This window comes from Castor canadensis, chromosome 8 (genome assembly GCF_047511655.1).
Source record: "Castor canadensis chromosome 8, mCasCan1.hap1v2, whole genome shotgun sequence".
NCBI lineage: Eukaryota > Metazoa > Chordata > Mammalia > Rodentia > Castoridae > Castor > Castor canadensis.
The window spans coordinates 5,427,218-5,444,400 of NC_133393.1; the positions used below are offsets into that span (position 1 = coordinate 5,427,218).

Consider the following 17,183-nt stretch of genomic DNA (forward strand, 5'->3'; position numbering starts at 1 on the left):
CTCCTGATTGCATCCAGACAGAGAACAGCCCAGTGTTGTTTTATCACCTATTAAACTCATATTCTGGGCATAGAGATTTTTCCCCAGTGAGCTTTAGTGTTCTCTCCCTATAGTCTCAGGCTCAGAGCAAATTTCAGCCCAACTCAAGTACAATTTTAATTCTGAAGAGGCAAAAATCATATGAATGGAACTGGTATTACAGCCCCAGGATTGGCCATTCTTAATCTGGAGCAGGCTCCAAAATCTGGACTGCTTCCTAAAGACTGTGGAAGAGTATGAGGATGTGTTAGAACAGGCCCTGTGTGGCTCAAACCCCTGAGAACCCACGAGATCAGCCCTGCTACATTCCTGGATCGTGTACCTTTCATTAGCTTCCCTCAGCACCAGACTAAGTTGGACTAATGTCCAGTGATGTTTTGACTCTGGTTCAGTGCACTTTTCTGAATTTGGGTTAGTACTTGCCTAACTTCTGGGTGGTTGAAAACTTCACAGAGGCTAGGCAATGTTGAACACTTGGTGATAATTATTCTCTAGAGCAACATTCTTGAGGTGGATGATGATGCAATTTTAGAGGAATGGGGTTCCATGTTGACATATCAGGTAGTCACAATGGAAAACTCCCTCAGAAAGTTTTAGGTAAAAGATAAAATATGTGCTTACTGATAGGAAAAAAAAATACTCTAACGCTAGAGTTTCTGAGTAGAAAACAGAGCGTGAGAAGCATCACCACCATGGACACACTGAAGAAACCTTGTGTTAGTGGTTAACCTCACCTGATACATTACCTGGGCCTCTCAGCTCAGATTAGAGGGCCCTTTCACACATATTAATTCATTTGATCCCACAACAAATTAAGGAACATCACACCAGGCTTCCTGCCAAGTTATCCTATTACAGCCAACAGTGTCCCTGGCAGGGTCCCACTTAAGCCGTAAGGAAGTAAGTCCCTTTCATATTCAATCCTACAGAGCTTTCTCCTCAAGTTTTTATACTCAACATACACGTCCCAAATTCATGGGTCCGTCTTTTATCTTTTTCCCTTTTGCTTCCTTTCAAGCAGGCTTGCTGGTACACAGACATTAATGAAGACTTTCATCACAGACATTCACTCATCCTCTCCGGGGATGCCAACTGTCTGACCCAGTCCTGTCCAGTAAAGATATAACAAAAGAGTTACCATTTTATTTTCTTATTTTGTGAGTTTATACTTATGATAATCAGCAGTTTTCATTCATGTTGATCCTGTTGATTTTTTAAGATGGTGACAGGTAGATAGGTAACCAACACACAGAGTAAATCTTCATCCTCATTACGTGTTTTTTGTTTGTTTTGTTATTTTTGTTTCTTCACATTCCTTATTCCTTCATCTCAGACTATTTTGTTGAGCTTGGTATTAGTGCAAACATCTGCCATTCTGATTAACTTCATGGCAAATTTCTGAATCTCTGAGTGCCAGAGGGGAGCATTTCTGATTCTTTGCTTGCTTGCTTGCTTGCTTTTTCTCTTTCTTTCTCTCTCTCTTTGGTGATATCGAGGGTTGAACTCAGGACCTGGAGGAATGCTAGGACCTGCTAGGCAGGTGCTTTACCACTTGAGCCATGCCCCCGGACCTTTTTTGCACTGATTAGTTTTAAGATAGGGTCTTGCTTCACGTGCCCAGACTCTCCTGGACAGTGATCCTCCTATTTGTGCTGATGACAGGAGCACACCACAATGCCCTGTCATTGGTTGAGATGAGGGTCTTGCAAACTTTTTGCCTGGACTGATCTTGAACCACAATCTTCCAAATCTTTGCCTTCTGAGGAGCTAGGATTATAGGCTTGAGCCGCCACCTCTGGTCCAGAGGGGCACACTACTCCATGCATGTACCTGATGAATGTCGACAGCATGTACTTGAGTCATCATCTCATTAACAGCATAATGGCACTTCTTCTCAGCCTCTTTCTACACAGGCGCCATTCTGCCAGCTCCAGGTAGCAACCTACACCTATCATTTAAATGTTTCCAGAACCATATTTTTAAAGAAAAGGAAATAAGTGAAATCAATTTTGTAGAAAGGTTTTATTGTGGTAAAATGTACCATAATAACAAAAATTTCAATTTTAACCATTTTAAGCAAATGTTAAGTACATTCATAATGTTCTGCAGCCATTACCACTCCAGAAACACCATCATCCCAAATGAAAATTCTGTACCCATTAAATATTAGCTGCCCTCCTCCTTAGCCCCTGGTAACCACCATTCTTTCTTTTCCGTGAGCTTGCCTAGTACCTCTTCTAAGTGGAATCATAAAACACCTTTTGCATCTGGTTCACTTCTCTTAGTATGATGTTTTCAAGGTTCATCCATGTAATAACACATACAGGTTGAACATCCCTAACCTGAAAACCCAAAATCTGAAATGTTCCAAAATCAGAAACTTTCTGAGCACTGGTATGATACCACAAACGGAAAGTTCCAGACTATGAAACTATGTTTTGTGCACAAAATCATTTATAATATTGTATAGGCTGGGAGTGGAGAGCTTGCTTAGTATGTACAACGCCCTGGGTTTACTCCCCATCACTGAAAAATATATTGTTCAAAATTATTTACATATGTGAATAAGGTATATATGAAACATGACTGAATTTCATGTTTAGACATGTTTAGATATTTCATGTATAAGCAAATATTCCAAAATCTGAAACATTTCTGGTCCCAAGCATTTTGTATAAGAGACTCTCAACCAGTTCAGAATTTCATTGATTTTTAAGGCTAAAAAACTATCTCATTGTATATTTATGCCACATTTTGTTTATCTGTTCATCTGGGTTTTTTTTTCACCCCTCTATTTATCTGTTGATGGACATTTTGGATGCTATAAACATTTATGTATTTGTATACAAGTATCTGTGTCCTGAAACAAGTGAAATAAACTTTAACCATTTATTTTACCTAACCCAATACATCCAAAATATTACAATTTTGACATAATCAGTGAGAGAGAGAGGGAGATTTTTACCTTTTTTTTTTCTTTGTATTTGCAGTGCTTCTTAATTTGGATGCTAAATTTCCCTTGGAAAAGTAGATTCACATACCCAGGTTGTTCCAAACACACTTTAGAATACATAAATTAATTAAAATTAACATTCAGTTCCTCAGTCACCCTAGGCACGTTCAAAGTGCTCATAACCAGATGTGTATAATGGCTTGTGTATAGAACAGCTCAGGTCTAAACGATTGGGTAAAAATGACTCTCTGAGCCCTCACAATCTGACTCCATCCTCCTTTGCTCAGTCTCCCAGAGCTCTCCAGCATGCATCCTAGACCGATTGATCCTGAACACTAACTTGATGAATATTTACTGCGCACTTGACTATATGTCAAGCACTGTGCTAAGCGCTGGATATAACAGGAAACAAAACCATGTCTGCATGAAGCACATAAAACAGGTAGGATTAGCAGACATGAGTGTTTGTAATGATTGTGCGAATAAACATAGTGTATATTATAAATTATGATAAGACCTGTGGAGGAAGGTATGTGATGGTAGGACAGACACATGTATGAGAGACAATAACACAGATAACGATATAAATTTTTGATGAGTATGTTAAGAAAAAGCAAACGATTTGTTATATAATGGTATGCCTTATTTAGAAGACAGACTTCTCACAGGACTCAACTTGAAGCTAAGCTAGGAGACAGATGAGCCAGACACAGGGATACAGGGAGGGGTCAGGCTGTTGGAATGGGACCAAGCAGAGAGGACAGACATGTAAGAGGCTTGAGGTGAGAAAAACCTTTGAAAAACAAAGAGATGACTAGAGTGGTGCTAGTGTAGAAAGGGGTCCCTGGTGAGGAAGGGCAGGTAAGCAGGACCCAGCTCATGCCAGCCTTTACACCATGGAAGGATTTGGGGTTTTGCACCAAGCAGGATAGAAAACCTATTAGAGGATGCTCATGGATGTTGAGTTGTTATTTCTTTTTAAAAACTATTCCATCTGCTTGACGAAGGAAAGTCCCAACTCCTCAGCTCAGAGCCTTACAGGGCTTGCCTTCTTTTCCCTGATTTTGACCTTCACTGCTGTGGAAGCCTGTTGTATCCACCATACGTGTTGCCTATGCTTCCCTAGACATGTGCTGCCTCTTTATTAGCTATACACAGATGACTCTTTGACATCCCTTACCAGGACAGTAATCTTTTCCAGCAGGCAGAAAATGTTTCTCACCTCCCTTAGTGGGCCCGCAGCCGGGGAACACAAGAACACCTATACTCAACACCTCTATTAAACTAGACCGATCGTGTGAAAAGTCTGACCCTACTTTGCCCCCTCCAAATGCATTATGTGACCTGGTTATGTCTTTAATCTAACTGCTCAGCACCCTGCTTTACCATGAAGACTGAAGTCACTGCGCAGTCCTGCGGCATCTGGGCTGGCAATACTTAACCAATAGGGATTTTGTTTTAGGTCAGGCTGGGGTTACAAAAGGCATCAACTCATATGGGACCCTGTGATTAAGAATCTCAAGAAACTTGCCAATCCTAAATTCTAGCATGGGAACTATGGACTTAACAAGAGTTCTCCAGGCGCACAAACCTTCCTCCAAGAAGTGTTTGCACTTGGCCAGATGCACCATCCTAAGAGTGCTAAAAACATCAGATTCCTTTTTGTTACTACATCTGGTGAGGGACTCTAGGGAGGTCTAGGAAGAGAGGAGGCCTTTTGGATAGTGAGTAGTTCGTGAAGTCGTAAGAAAAAGAAATTTAAGACACATCGAAGTAGAGACCAAGATCATTAAACAAAGCAAAGAGAGTACACACTCAGGAATGGTAAGAGGCACCTGAGTGTTCTTAACATCTGGGGCGTTGTGAAAAGGTGGGTTAGGGGTTTGGGTTAAACTTGCCTTAGCATTAGTGTTTCCCTTTGTTCTGGACACCTGATGCATTCAATCCTTCTTGCTTTTATACTACTTTGACGTTATCAAATGACATTATCATGATCAAGAGGTGGCAAGTCTAGCTAGTTTACTAGCTAGTTTACTAAGTTTGGGTCATTGTGACGAAGACGTCTATTGAGTATCCATTTAACCAAATGGTGGCTTTCATCACAAAGAGCAGCTGTGATCAAACTGCTTTCTGTGCCTTTAAGGGTCGCCTCCACCCCCCATCCCCAACCCCGGAGAAGAGTGGCGGTGGGAGGTTTTCCTCTTCTTAGGATGAGTGCGACTTTACGGAAAATAATCAATCGGAGAAGAGAAGGAAGCCCAGGTACGAGATACATCAAGGGACTACTTCCCACGTCATACGTTTTGTGAATTTACAAAAACCAAATACGGTTGTGATCACTGCAAAAGCAGCGGTTCCTTGATTCGCCCTCACCCTGGACGGCCTGGACCAGCATCAACAAGGCCTAGATTAGGGGCCGGGAAGGATGAGTAAGGACCTAAGGTTTCCCTAGCGGCCTTTCCCTGGGCACCAGGCTAGGCACGCGTTTCCCTGAGGCCTCATGGCCGCCTCTTCTCCGGCCCCATGCAGCTCTACTCGTCTGCAGACCCGCGCACCTGCAGTCCAGTGTGGACCCTCTGGACGCCGGATCCGATGGGGCCTGGGACCCCCCGGGAGTCAAGGCCGCTTTCACTCTTCCCGGCAAAGCCGGCGCACACTGTGATCCCCGGGCGCTGCGGGCCAGCCCGACCCGCGGGACTCTGCGCCTCTTCCGCCCCCAGCCCACGTGCGAGGTCAGGGTCAGCGCGAGGACGCGGCCGGTCATGACGCGGGAATAACCCCGCCCGGGCGCGACCTGAGGGCGGCCAGGGGCCAAGCGCGCCCGGCAAGGCCCCGCCCCATCGCCGGATGCCGCGCCGAGGGCGCGCTGTGATTGGCCAGCGCGGCCGCGGGATGAATGGGGTGACCGCGCGGAGGGGAGGGGGCGGGGCCGCGGCTGCCACTCACCCCCACCCCCGCCTCCTCGGGCCCCGCCCCGGTCGCGGGCGGTTAACGGTCCCCGCGCCCCGCGAGGGGAGGAGCGGTCCAAGTGGGCGGGCTCTGCTGCTGGGCCCTCGCGTGGTGGGGGGCGGCCCCGCCCGCGGTTCCGAGAGCCCGGAAGTGATGGCCACGCGTTCAGGGGACCAGGAGCCGGGAAGGGTGTCCGCCCCTCGGGTCCTCTCGCCGGTGCTCCGAGGAGGCTCTGTCAGGTGGCCTGGCTCGCTGGCGGACATCCGTGGCTTGTGCACTGAGGGGTCCGATTTTGAGTGCGTGTTTGTAGGTTCATCCATTGCAGCATCTTCCTGTCCCCCGCGCATCGCCTGTACCCTTTAGACCTCCGCGAACCAGGCAGCCTTGGTTCTGCCGAAGACAGGGAAGGTAGGGGACAAAAACAAGCAAAGCCATTGCAGACCGGGACAGCGCCTTGGAGGAACAAGTCGCGGAGGGAGAGGGCTTGGTTCTGGCTCGGGGATGGACTTGCAAGGTGACCCTGGGAAGGGGGCAGTGAGGGGTTTGGGAAGAGGGGGCTCCCTCCCTGCCTCCTCCTCTTTCTCTTAGCATCTGAATACCCGTAGCGTTTTTTTGTGTTTTTGCATTTTCTAAAGGCATCACTTTGCATCAAATATTGTAGTCTTGTTATCTCACTTCGTGACACCAGGTCCCCCAGAGGATAGTCAGGAAATAAGCACTTCATATCCATTGACAGATTTTCTACTATGGGCAGAAGATAGTTTGAAAAAGGAGCATTCACGAATGTTTCCTGAAAATTAATTCTGGTCTTTTATGCTTGTGGCGCATACCCACTCTTTTGAGAATTTTTCCTGCAACCCAACTTCCAGGCTCTCAAAGCCTAGTTCTTAACTGGGTGATCCAACAAACTAATTGGGTCTACACATCAGTAAATGAAAGTAAAAGGCATTATTCTTCACAGATGTTTATGTGTGTGTTGTAATAGTAACCTGCAATGCCTTAATTCAAAATAATGAAGTGAAAATTTGAGGCAACTGACTAGCACTCTGAGCGAAAAATGTTTACTGATGTCCTGGACCATGGGCTGGGAAAAAAAAGAGTCCCTTCCAAGCAAGTCCTTCAATCCATGAAGAAGCAGTTTACTTCCCTTACAGAATGCCCTACCTTGATCTCTGCCTCTTCCTTTTGAAACTGGGAACACTGTATCCAGTCATGTCAGTGTTTTTCTCTGTATTGATTGGGAAAGGCAAATTCTTGTAATCTGGTTATTGACATAGTTATCAAAAATTAGACACACCTTGATTATTCTGACAAAGTAAATAAACTATTTCAGTGCTTCTCTGCTTCTGTTTTAGGAAGTAGAAGTTGATGTTAACTATTCCTATGTAACAAATGATCCCAAAACTTATAGTCTGAAACAATATTTTTTAATCTCGTAGTTTCTTTAGATGAGGAATCAGGACATTGTTTGGCTAGCGGGGTTCTCTGCTTCAGAGTTTTTCACAGAATGGAATGGATCTCAACTGAGCCTATGGTCATGGCAAGGTTTTATTTGGGAGGAGTCCCCTTCCAGGATCACTCATGTGGTCATTAGCAGGATTCAATTCCTCACAAGCTGTTAAGACTGAGAATTTCAGTTCCTAGAGCTGGGTGTTGGTGGGAGACCAACCTTAATTCCTTTCCATGTGGACATCTCTAATATATCACTTCGCTTTATCAAGGTCAGCAATTAAGAAGCTATCAAAAGAGTGCCAATAATTAGAAAGTGACATGCATTTTTTTTTACCATGTTCTGCCTATTAGTAGCAAGTTGGTAAGTCCAGCCCACAGCTTGAATATCAGGAGGCAGAAATTATTGGGACAAATGTCAAAGCACAGTAAACTGATTATAGGAATGTGAGGTTTTAAAAGAAGTGCTATTTTGCATATGTCCTGAGACAGCCTCGTGTATCCTATTTGTTGTCTTTGCCATGAAGAAGGTGAATGGTCTTCAGAAAGTCTAGTTTAATAAACATTTAATTTTTGCCTACTGTGTACCTGGCACAGCACAGTACTAGAGGCACAAGGATGAATGACACATTTTCTGCCCTTGATTTGGGGAAGAGAGATACAAGCAAACAATCACTATATTAATGCTATAAAAGCATTATAAGTGATAAAATGAAAGCCCACACAGAGTGCTCTAGTCATGGGAAAAGGAGGAAAGAAACATTTTGTTCTAGGTCACGTTCAGTGAAGTAAACGGGAGGGAGAAATGAAAAAAATATAAAGATTGCACTTGAGCCTAAAAATCAATCTTATTCATTAATAAGATGAAAAAGTCATAATATACTGTATTGCATATTTCCAAAATTTTAAACAGTCTAAAATTATCCTCACATTTACGCTCAGAAGCTATCTACTTGACAACTTTTAAGTTTTATAACTGAGTCCGGTCATTGAAATATACCTGATACCATTTAACCATTCATCTTAGAAGACAATACTGCAATGCTCTCTAACCCAAATTAAATTGACAGAGTGAACCCAACATAAGGGAATGTAAGACTTTAGAGGGAAAATGTGCTTCCCAATCAGGTAGCAATGGTTTTCAAAAATAATTTAGCTGCAATATGAACTTGTAGAATTTTACTTGATTCTGAATATGGTACATTCACTCTCGGTAAGTGTGAATTTGAGACTGGAAATTGTACTATCAGGTTTTGACATGTACGAGCATCTTTCACATGGTGAATGCACAAAAGCAAGGCCTTTAATGACACATTTTACAGGTAACTAAAAGATCTCATGACCTAGAATGGCTAAATCACTTGTGACCAATTCTTAGAGAACTTGTTTTATAAATGGGAGAATCAGGGCAGAGCATGAACTGTATCACCAGCTCCAGAATCTTGTAGACCACTTTCAGAACGCGCACTTAGCCAGAACACACTCCCTAACAACAAAAGCCATATTGCTACTTTTTGCCAGTTGTACCCAGAGAGTTTTTTGACTAAAAGTTTAGTTATTATCTTCTGGTTTTGTCTATGTTCTAGAAATCTTTAGCTCTTTAATATGTTATGAAATGGAGTAAGTCAATTGTGAAATTTGTCTTTTGATATCCAGCAATGTAAAAGATACATGGATAATTTGTCTTGTCTTAAAATTTTTTCTTTTTGTTAGTATGTGAAGATGCTGAGAACCAAGGCTAATTTGAATCTTAATTCTACACTAACTGTCTTTGCAGCCATGCGTATGCCACTTGACAACCCCATGGTGCAATTTTCTCCTCATTTCATCATCTTCCTTTGAAAGAATAAAGTAAGAGTTTATTGGGAAAGAACTTAGAAATGTACAAGTAATAAAAAAGGGAAAGAATTTGTACTAACTTGGATTAGTCATTAAAATAAATACAAGTTTCTATTTCAAGAGAAATTGCTTGATGTTCAAAATAACAGAATGAAGATATCTCAAATTAATATCAACTTAAGATTTGATAATACTCTTTTTTCATCACAAGTGCCACTACAGTCTTTCTTTATAGCACTTTAAAGAGATTTCTCATCTTTATTACACAGGGGAAAAGACAAACCATATACATTTGATAACACTTTAAAAATTATTGTAGTTGATATCATCTTTCTCTTTTACTTAATTTTTGGCCAAATGGTACCTACTGCAAGCATGTTTTCATTTCAGTTTTCCACTCACTCATTTGTTCATTTCCCATCTAATATGTATTTAGCTCCTTGCTAGGAAGTGTTCTAAGCACTGGGGATACAGGTATGAACAGAGCAAAGTCTGTGCCCTGAGTAAGCTATCTTGGAGGATAGCATAATAAATAACAAAAACCAAATAGGTGGCATGTCAGACAGTGATAAGTGCTAAGGAGAAAAACTGAGTAGAATAAAAGGTTCCAGAGCAGAGAGGCTCAGAGGGAGGTGCTACAACTTTGGGGAGCATAGTCACTGCTCCCTGAGAAGATGGCATTTATATAAATGTCAGAATGAAACAGAGGTGGACTTTGGAGATTCCTGAGCTGGATCCTTCTGGGCGTGGGGGAATAGTAGATCCAAGGGCCCTGAAGTGCTCCAGTACGTGGTATATTCAAGGAATAAGGAGGCTATTCTGGATGGAAGACAGATAAGCTTTAGAAGGTCAGAAATGATGAGTTGCTGAAACATGAAGGATGTATAAGTTATTGTAATGATTTGGACTTTTATTCTCTGATGAGATGAGAAGTTGACAGATGGTACTGAGCATACATATGATAGGATTTGGCTTTGGTTTTAAAGGGACCTCTCTGGCAGCAGGGTTGTAAATAGACTGAGGCAGGAAAGGCAGAAGCAGAGGTCTTGTTAGGAGATGCTAAGGCTTGTCCCCTCTGGAATTCATGCCCTAACTGGCTTGCCATTGTGGTGGTGCTGGAAGATGATTGGGTCTTTAAAAGGGATTAATGCCTTTATCACAGGAGAGAGTTGTTTGTTTACTTACTTATTTTTGCAGTTCATGTGAACTTTAATTTATTTTTTGATTGTCATATTGTTGAACTGGGGGTACATTGTGACATTTACAGAAGTTCTTACAATACAACATAGTTGTGACTGACAGAGTGGCTCAGGCTGTAAGGGTGCCTCCCTAGCAAGCATAAGTCTCTGAGTTCAAACCCCAGTGCTGCCAAAAAACAAAAAGAAAACAACAAAAATATATGTCATAGTTGAATTCACCCCAAGAGGCTTGTTTTAAAGCAATCTCAGGCCCTCTTGCTTGTTTCTCTTCCAAGCTTGCCTTCTTGCTCTTTTGCTTGTCCACCATGCTCGAGGTCAGCACAAGGGTCTCACCAGATCCCTTAACTTCCAGCCTCCAGAACCATGAGCTGAATAAACCGCTATTCTTTATCAATCTCGGGTGATTTGTAAGCATCCTGTTATAGCAACAGAAAACGAACTAAGACAGGAGGCTGTTGCAAAATTCTGGATGATAACTGACAGTGACTTACACCAGGTGGTTGCAAGTGGAGATGGTGAGAAGTGATCAGATTCTTGACATATTTTGAAGGTTGAATGGGAAGGTCTTGCCGGTGCATTGGGTGTAGGAGGTGAGAAAAAGAGAAGAGGTAAATATAGGTATAATGTGTTTGACCTGAGAAATAGATCAATATTGATCCATTGGATCAATAGAGTTGTCATTTACACATCCAGGGAAGATCATGTGGGTAAATCAGGCGTTCATTTTTGGCCACGGTGAGTACAAGATGTCTTTTCGACATCCCAGAGGAGAAGTTCTTAATAGGCAGTTAAATATCTGAGCCTGGAATTCAGGGAAAAGGTGTGAGCTGAGAAACCCATCTGAGAATAAGCCAGAGTCTAGGTGGCATCCAAAAGCATGGAGCCAGGTGACATCACCTAGAAGAAAATGTGAACAGAGAAGAGTGCACAGTCAATCCCAGATAGAGTACTGAAGAGTGTAAAGGGAGAGAGGAAAAGGCTGGAAATGCAGGAATAAAACAGATTGTTCATTCACTCAGGAGATATTTGTGACCATCTACTATTTGCCAGAAATTTTTCTAGCCATTGGGAAAAGAACATAGCCAACCAGGCACAGGCAGTGCCTTCAAGTAGCTCATGTTTGTCAAGATGAATGCTAAAAGACAGGGACTGAGATAAACTGCTGTACGTGCTGTTGAACACAGTGAAGACGAGTAGCCAAGTAATAATGCAAGTGTGGAACTGGCTCCAAGGTCTTAGGAGGTTAAACTGTCTTTAATCTTCATCTGCTTCGAGCAAAGATAAGCCAGGCCAATGGGAATTCTAGGCAGCGAGATAACAGAAAACACAAATTATAAGAAAGGAAGAACGATTACAAGGAGAGAGAGGGGGAAAAGGTAGGAACCAATAAAGATTGCATAAAATAACTTATACTTGGTCTTTATTTTAGTCAGCTCCAAAATGTCCAGAGCCAAATACAGACTTTGGTCATGCAACTACTTCCGATGAAACGAGAATTTCATAATTAGAATTGCAGTCCAATGAAACTTTTGGTTGTATCTTTTAAGTCAACTGCAGCATCTTTAACAATAAAACAAATTGCCCAGGGAATTATTTTTCTTTCTCAAAAGCAATACTGGAGCAACTTTCTAATACCCTTGGAAGTATGTTTGGGTCTATGATAAAAACTAAGAGCAAAAGGAAAAATGCCCCCAGTATTTACAAATAAAAAGAAAATAGTTATTTAATGAAGATAATTCAACAATCATTTCTTGAAGACTACCACGTGAATGCTATAAAGAATTGCAGGTCACACATAATAGGTAGATTAAAAGGGTGGAATGGCTGAGCTCTGTCTAGAATGCTGTTGGCCAGGAATCTGACTCTTATGGTCCCTAAAACACTTTTTTTGAATCCCACTATTTAATAAGCCTGGCATTGAATCCCAGCTATTTTTTCAATTTGGAAAAACTTACTCAGTTAATGCTATAATGAAAACCAAGAAACACAGATCATCTATGCCTGTGGAAAAGCATCCTTCAAAGGATGGGAAGGAAATATTAGAACTTTATTTTTAATTTAAAGAAAAAAATAATTTAATATTTAATGTATACCTCAACAGTTATATTAGCTTATAATTCAAATAAATATTTTGGTGGTATGGGCTTAAAACATTTATATCGGTAAGTGAAGACAGCAATGAAAAATTGTGCAGCATAAAACTTGAGATTTTTGAATTCTCAAGTTAAATTTGAATTATTTCTTTATTTATTTATGCTTTTTGAGATTTTGTTTTCTTCTGGTGTTGGGTTTCTAACCCAGGGCCTTGTGCATGGTGGGGACGTACTCTACCACTGATCTTGAAAATTTTAAAACTCAGAAAGACAGAACTTAGGGTGACAGAAAGCTGAACCACCTCTGGCGTTGGGCTGCTGGTAGAGAATTGAAGAATAAAGGATTCCTGCCAACATACTCTATGCCACCAAACAGGTCTATCATGTGCTCCTTGAAGGAAAGTTCCCTGTATGTTTCTAATGTAGCATTCACCGTTCTGCATTGTACTTGTTTCCTGACTGTATCATTTTACAGAGAGGGAAGCCCTTTAAGTTAAAAAAAAAAAATTCTACCATCATGCACAGTATCTAAGTGAAGTCAGTGTTTGTGGAATTGAATGGCAGTTGACTGTTAACAATCTCAATTGGCGTATGTTTAAATAACCTAATTCGTGTATAGTTTGTGTACCTGTATTCCTGGAACATAGCCTGGAAATATTACACTATAAATATGTAAAAGAATAAGCTTGCTACACAAAGTGGTTGGCTCTGCGGTGTCTATGGACGTGGAGTACAGCAAAAAGGACACAAGAAGGCGACCTAAATTTCTCAGACTTGACAAGGGGAAAACAGGATACCAGGACGATGAAAGCCTTCAATTAATTACGCAAATACCAATGAAAAGCAACTATTTGTGCCTGAGTGTCTTTTAAGTGCTTAAATTTGCCCAGCCTCAAGGCATTACTTGGTCCACCACCATTCCTTCTTTTACAGGCCTTTGGAATAATTTTCTAGAGTAGATAATAGAGCTGGTAGTCACCTCTAAAGAACACCCAGAATTTCTAAGAATACATAATGAGCCTATCGCAAAGAAATTAAGGTCATAAGAAGAGTTTTGAGTGATTTTGCTTGGCCGCCCTAGCTTCTGGTGATCTCCGAAGGCATGTAACCCTTTCTGCTAAGATCAGGAACTGGAGCCCTTTAGGAATCGTAGAGAAGCCCGAAGGCGCGCTGAGGGTCAAGTTCAGGCCTCGGGAAGTTGGCCGCTGCCATTGCGCAGGCTCTGCGTTCCACGCAGGCTTATTAGGAAGACAGAGGGGCAAAACTTGCCGGAGACACGTGAACTATAGGGGACCAACCCTGGGCTCGGCTCCCCACTGCATCGGATTCTGGAATTTACAATCACGAAAGTTCTATCGCGCGGGGATTGGCTCCGCGGCCGCATGACATCACAGCGCTTGACTCGTCCCTCGGATGGGGATTGGCTGGCCGCGCCATTGTGACGTCACGGTCAGCCCACGCTCTGATTGTAGATACCCGGCGCCTTCCTCTTCCCATCGCGGCGGATCCCGGCTGCCGGTGCCTCCCTGCTCCATCCTCCCGTGGACGCGGGCGCCGCCGCCGCTGCCTCGCTGCTGCTCCACGCTGCTGCCGCCCCTCAGGCCCGGAGGTGAGGCGTCACCCTGCAAACTTCGCGCGCTCCCCTGCTCGGCCATGACACCCGCGGGCGAACGCGCGGCCGGCGCGGGCTGGAAGCCTCCGGGAGGTCCCCGGCCGGGTGCGGACGACAGCTGCGTGCGCGGCCCGCCCGGCGGAGGACCCAGGGGGAGTCTTCCCAGTGCCTCGGGCGGGGGCCGGGGGAGACGGGTGTGGGCCCCCCGCGATGCTGTCGCACCTGTCCGGCGGGTGGGAGCCGCGGGCGGCCGCTTGTGCTGCTGACAGGCGCCGCGGCGGGCCCGCCACGGTGCGGAGACTTGGGGGCGGGATGCATGGGTTTGTGCGCCCTTGTCAGAGCCGGCTTTGGGGGAAGTCGCCTGGGCGAATCCGGACGCGGGGGCGCGGGCCGAGGCTGACACCCGCACCCGACCCGGCCCCGGCCTCCGGGGCGAGCTCGCCGAGACCGTGGCGGTGCGCGGACCCTTCGACCTTTCCTTTTTCTCTTCCCCCGCCTCCGCCCCTCGGAGGGAAGCCAGCCAGCTCCGGACCACTTCAGTTTTTACTAAAACCAGATAGCAGCAAGGGAGATGAGGCGGGAGGGGACTCGCCGGCGACCTGGGCGGCCTTTTAGGGAGTCGGGGCGCGCGCGGGAGAGGCGGGAGCAGACGGCCGGGAGGGAGGCTCGCGGCGCGGGAGCTGCCCTGGGCCTGGGGAGCCGCGGGGTGTGTCGGGTGGCGAGTTCTTAGGAAAAGTGCCCGTTCACTGTTCGGACGCCCATGAGACTTCTTCCAGCCTCCGAGTGGAGGTAGTAATGCATGCAAGCAAGAGTTGTGCTTCTTGAACTGTCGTGCGACCGTTGCATGCTTTTGAACTTGGTAGCTTCCCCTCCCCAAGATGGTGAGTTACGGCTCATCTCCTGGCTCCTTGATTTGAAGAATGCACTTGGCAGGGGTGGGAAAGTCCTGTTTGGAAGAAAAAGGTAATGCATGACTTATTAGCTGGACTGGATAACCTAGAGATAGGTGCTGGTGAGGAATTGTGGGGACTAAGCAGTTTTCTTCTTCTTCATAGCGGGACCCGTGGCAGGAAGTGTTTTACAGGCTTGTACGGAAGAGCTAATGCTGCTTGGTAGGTTTTGTAATTTCGTTCCTGTAACCACTTGGCAAATAGAACCTTTTGGTGTACACTTGTTTTGCTTGCTTGTCTCAGCCAACATTCGGTGCAGAATCTACAGATACAGAAAGAGGTTTTGCATTAGGTGGCTGTGTGCAAACACTTTAGTTTTCCACCTGCGGCTGGGGACAAGTGGATCGTTTTTCTAAGTCAGCTCAGACACTGGCTGGCTTCTCCAGGAAAGCTCTGCTCTTGGAAGAGAAGTGTTGCTCGTTTTCCTTTTTAGATTCTCACCCCAGATTATAACTTCTTGCCAGGAATTTTTTGTGTACTGTATCTCATTTTGCATTTTCTCTTCTGTCTTCAGTTTATGGGATGGTTGTATGGAACAAAGGCTAGAACTTTGCAGAAAAGTGAAAGTAGAAAGCATTTTAAAATTGTTCATTCTTCAAGAAAAGTATCTCCTGAATTTAGACACTGTCGTCCTTGCCCCCTTTACTCAACTTTTCCTATTGTAGATTTTTCATGTGGATGACAAGAGGTAATAAATGAAAGAGCTCCGAATGGGGTTTGGTAAATGTCGCCTTTTCCTCCCCTAGAATCAACAGTGCTTCCTTTGGTCAGAGACCTTAATTTTTAGATGGTTGATGTTTTGCAGTCTTTTCCCCCCATCCCTCACTACTTCCTCTTTTGCTCCCACTGTAATTATTGCTTGTTGTGCCTTTAAAGGTGAGTACTCAGCCTTGGTGTCCTATTTCCAACTTCAATGATAGAAATCAAGGCAGAACTGTTTTTATCTTCCCTTAAGGTAACTAAGAAAGATGAGAGCTTGAGTTGATATGATAGTTTTACCACTTTCTTTCCCACCCACACACTTCCCTCCCCTTATTATTTTAGGTCTATTACCAGTAGGATAACACTCCCATTAGTTACTTGTAAATCTCTTTGCATGCATTCCATTTACTACTCATTTTCTCCCCCCTCCAGGTCTGGGACTTGAACCCAGGGCTTCACACATGCCAGGCAAGTGCTCCACCACTGAGCTACACCCTTCAGTCCATGTTTCATCTACATTGCTGAGATAATCTACTTGTTTATTGTTTTTTCCACAAATATTCTATGTAACATCCCTGTGTGAAGTTTTGTCATCCACCTTTTTTTTTTTTTTTTAAGGAATTGAGAACTAAGACCTAGAGCTGTCAAGTGACTTTTCCAAATTCACATAGCATTGTCCCCTACAACATAGCCACCCCATCACCTGTTCTTGTTTGGTTAGGATTATTTGTCCAGTAAGCTATGTGCCTTTTATGTAATTGTGTTACTCGGTAACTTAAAAATCTAACCTGTGCTTAAACCTCCATCTAAAACCATGTAGAATTAACTGTTTGCCATATCTCAGATCTGCCTAAAATCTATCTCCCCTTTTCAGCTCATACTTGATTCATTCTTTTTTTTTTTTTTTTTAAATTTATTGGCTTGTCAGTTATGAGTAGTGAAGAGGTTGGATACAAAGTTGAATGACACAGTTCTTGGTTCCAGAGGCTTCCTAATATAGTTTCCATGTCAAGTCTTTCGAACACAATGTGCACCTTGCACCAAAAGGGAGTCAGAAATGGATTTCTTGGCTACTTGCATCCCTGTATCTGGGAACACTGTCCATCTAAGATGTGGCAGTGCCTAGCACTGCTGAGTTGGTTAGGATACTTCTGGTGCAAGAAACAAAACAAAAAGCCAATTCAGATAGCTTAACCTCACACCTGCTCTGTAACGTTCTCAAAGGCAGGACTTTTGCTGCATTTCCCTGAACGCTCTGAGATACTCATTATGTCCTTGGACTAGTTTTGCAAGATGACTGCCAGCAACCATGTGAACTCTCCTGGAACTTCTTGTGAGAGGACTTCTCTTCCCACGACCTTCCACAGACAGTCCTTGGCCTGGAGGTGTTTGACTTAG

At 43.8% G+C, this 17,183-nt stretch overlaps 1 protein-coding gene across 8 annotated transcripts in view; it reads left to right on the plus strand.

Annotated features, from left to right (window-relative positions):
- The first annotated feature begins 6,080 nt into the window (after positions 1 to 6,080).
- Positions 6,081 to 17,183, plus strand: part of Elovl5 (ELOVL fatty acid elongase 5) — an 80,310-nt gene continuing 69,207 nt past the window's right edge. For 3 of the 8 annotated variants that reach the window (XM_074081924.1, XM_074081922.1, XM_074081923.1), the window contains exon 1: positions 16,218 to 16,253. In XM_074081924.1, coding sequence (XP_073938025.1) covers positions 16,247 to 16,253 — 7 coding nt within the window. In that variant the 5' untranslated portion in view covers positions 16,218 to 16,246. Of the gene's footprint in view, positions 6,350 to 6,434; positions 6,456 to 13,978; positions 14,131 to 15,160; positions 15,246 to 16,217; positions 16,254 to 17,183 lie in introns of those variants that run through there. The other 5 variants (XM_074081927.1, XM_074081925.1, XM_020180101.2 and 2 more) reach the window with 5 other exon arrangements.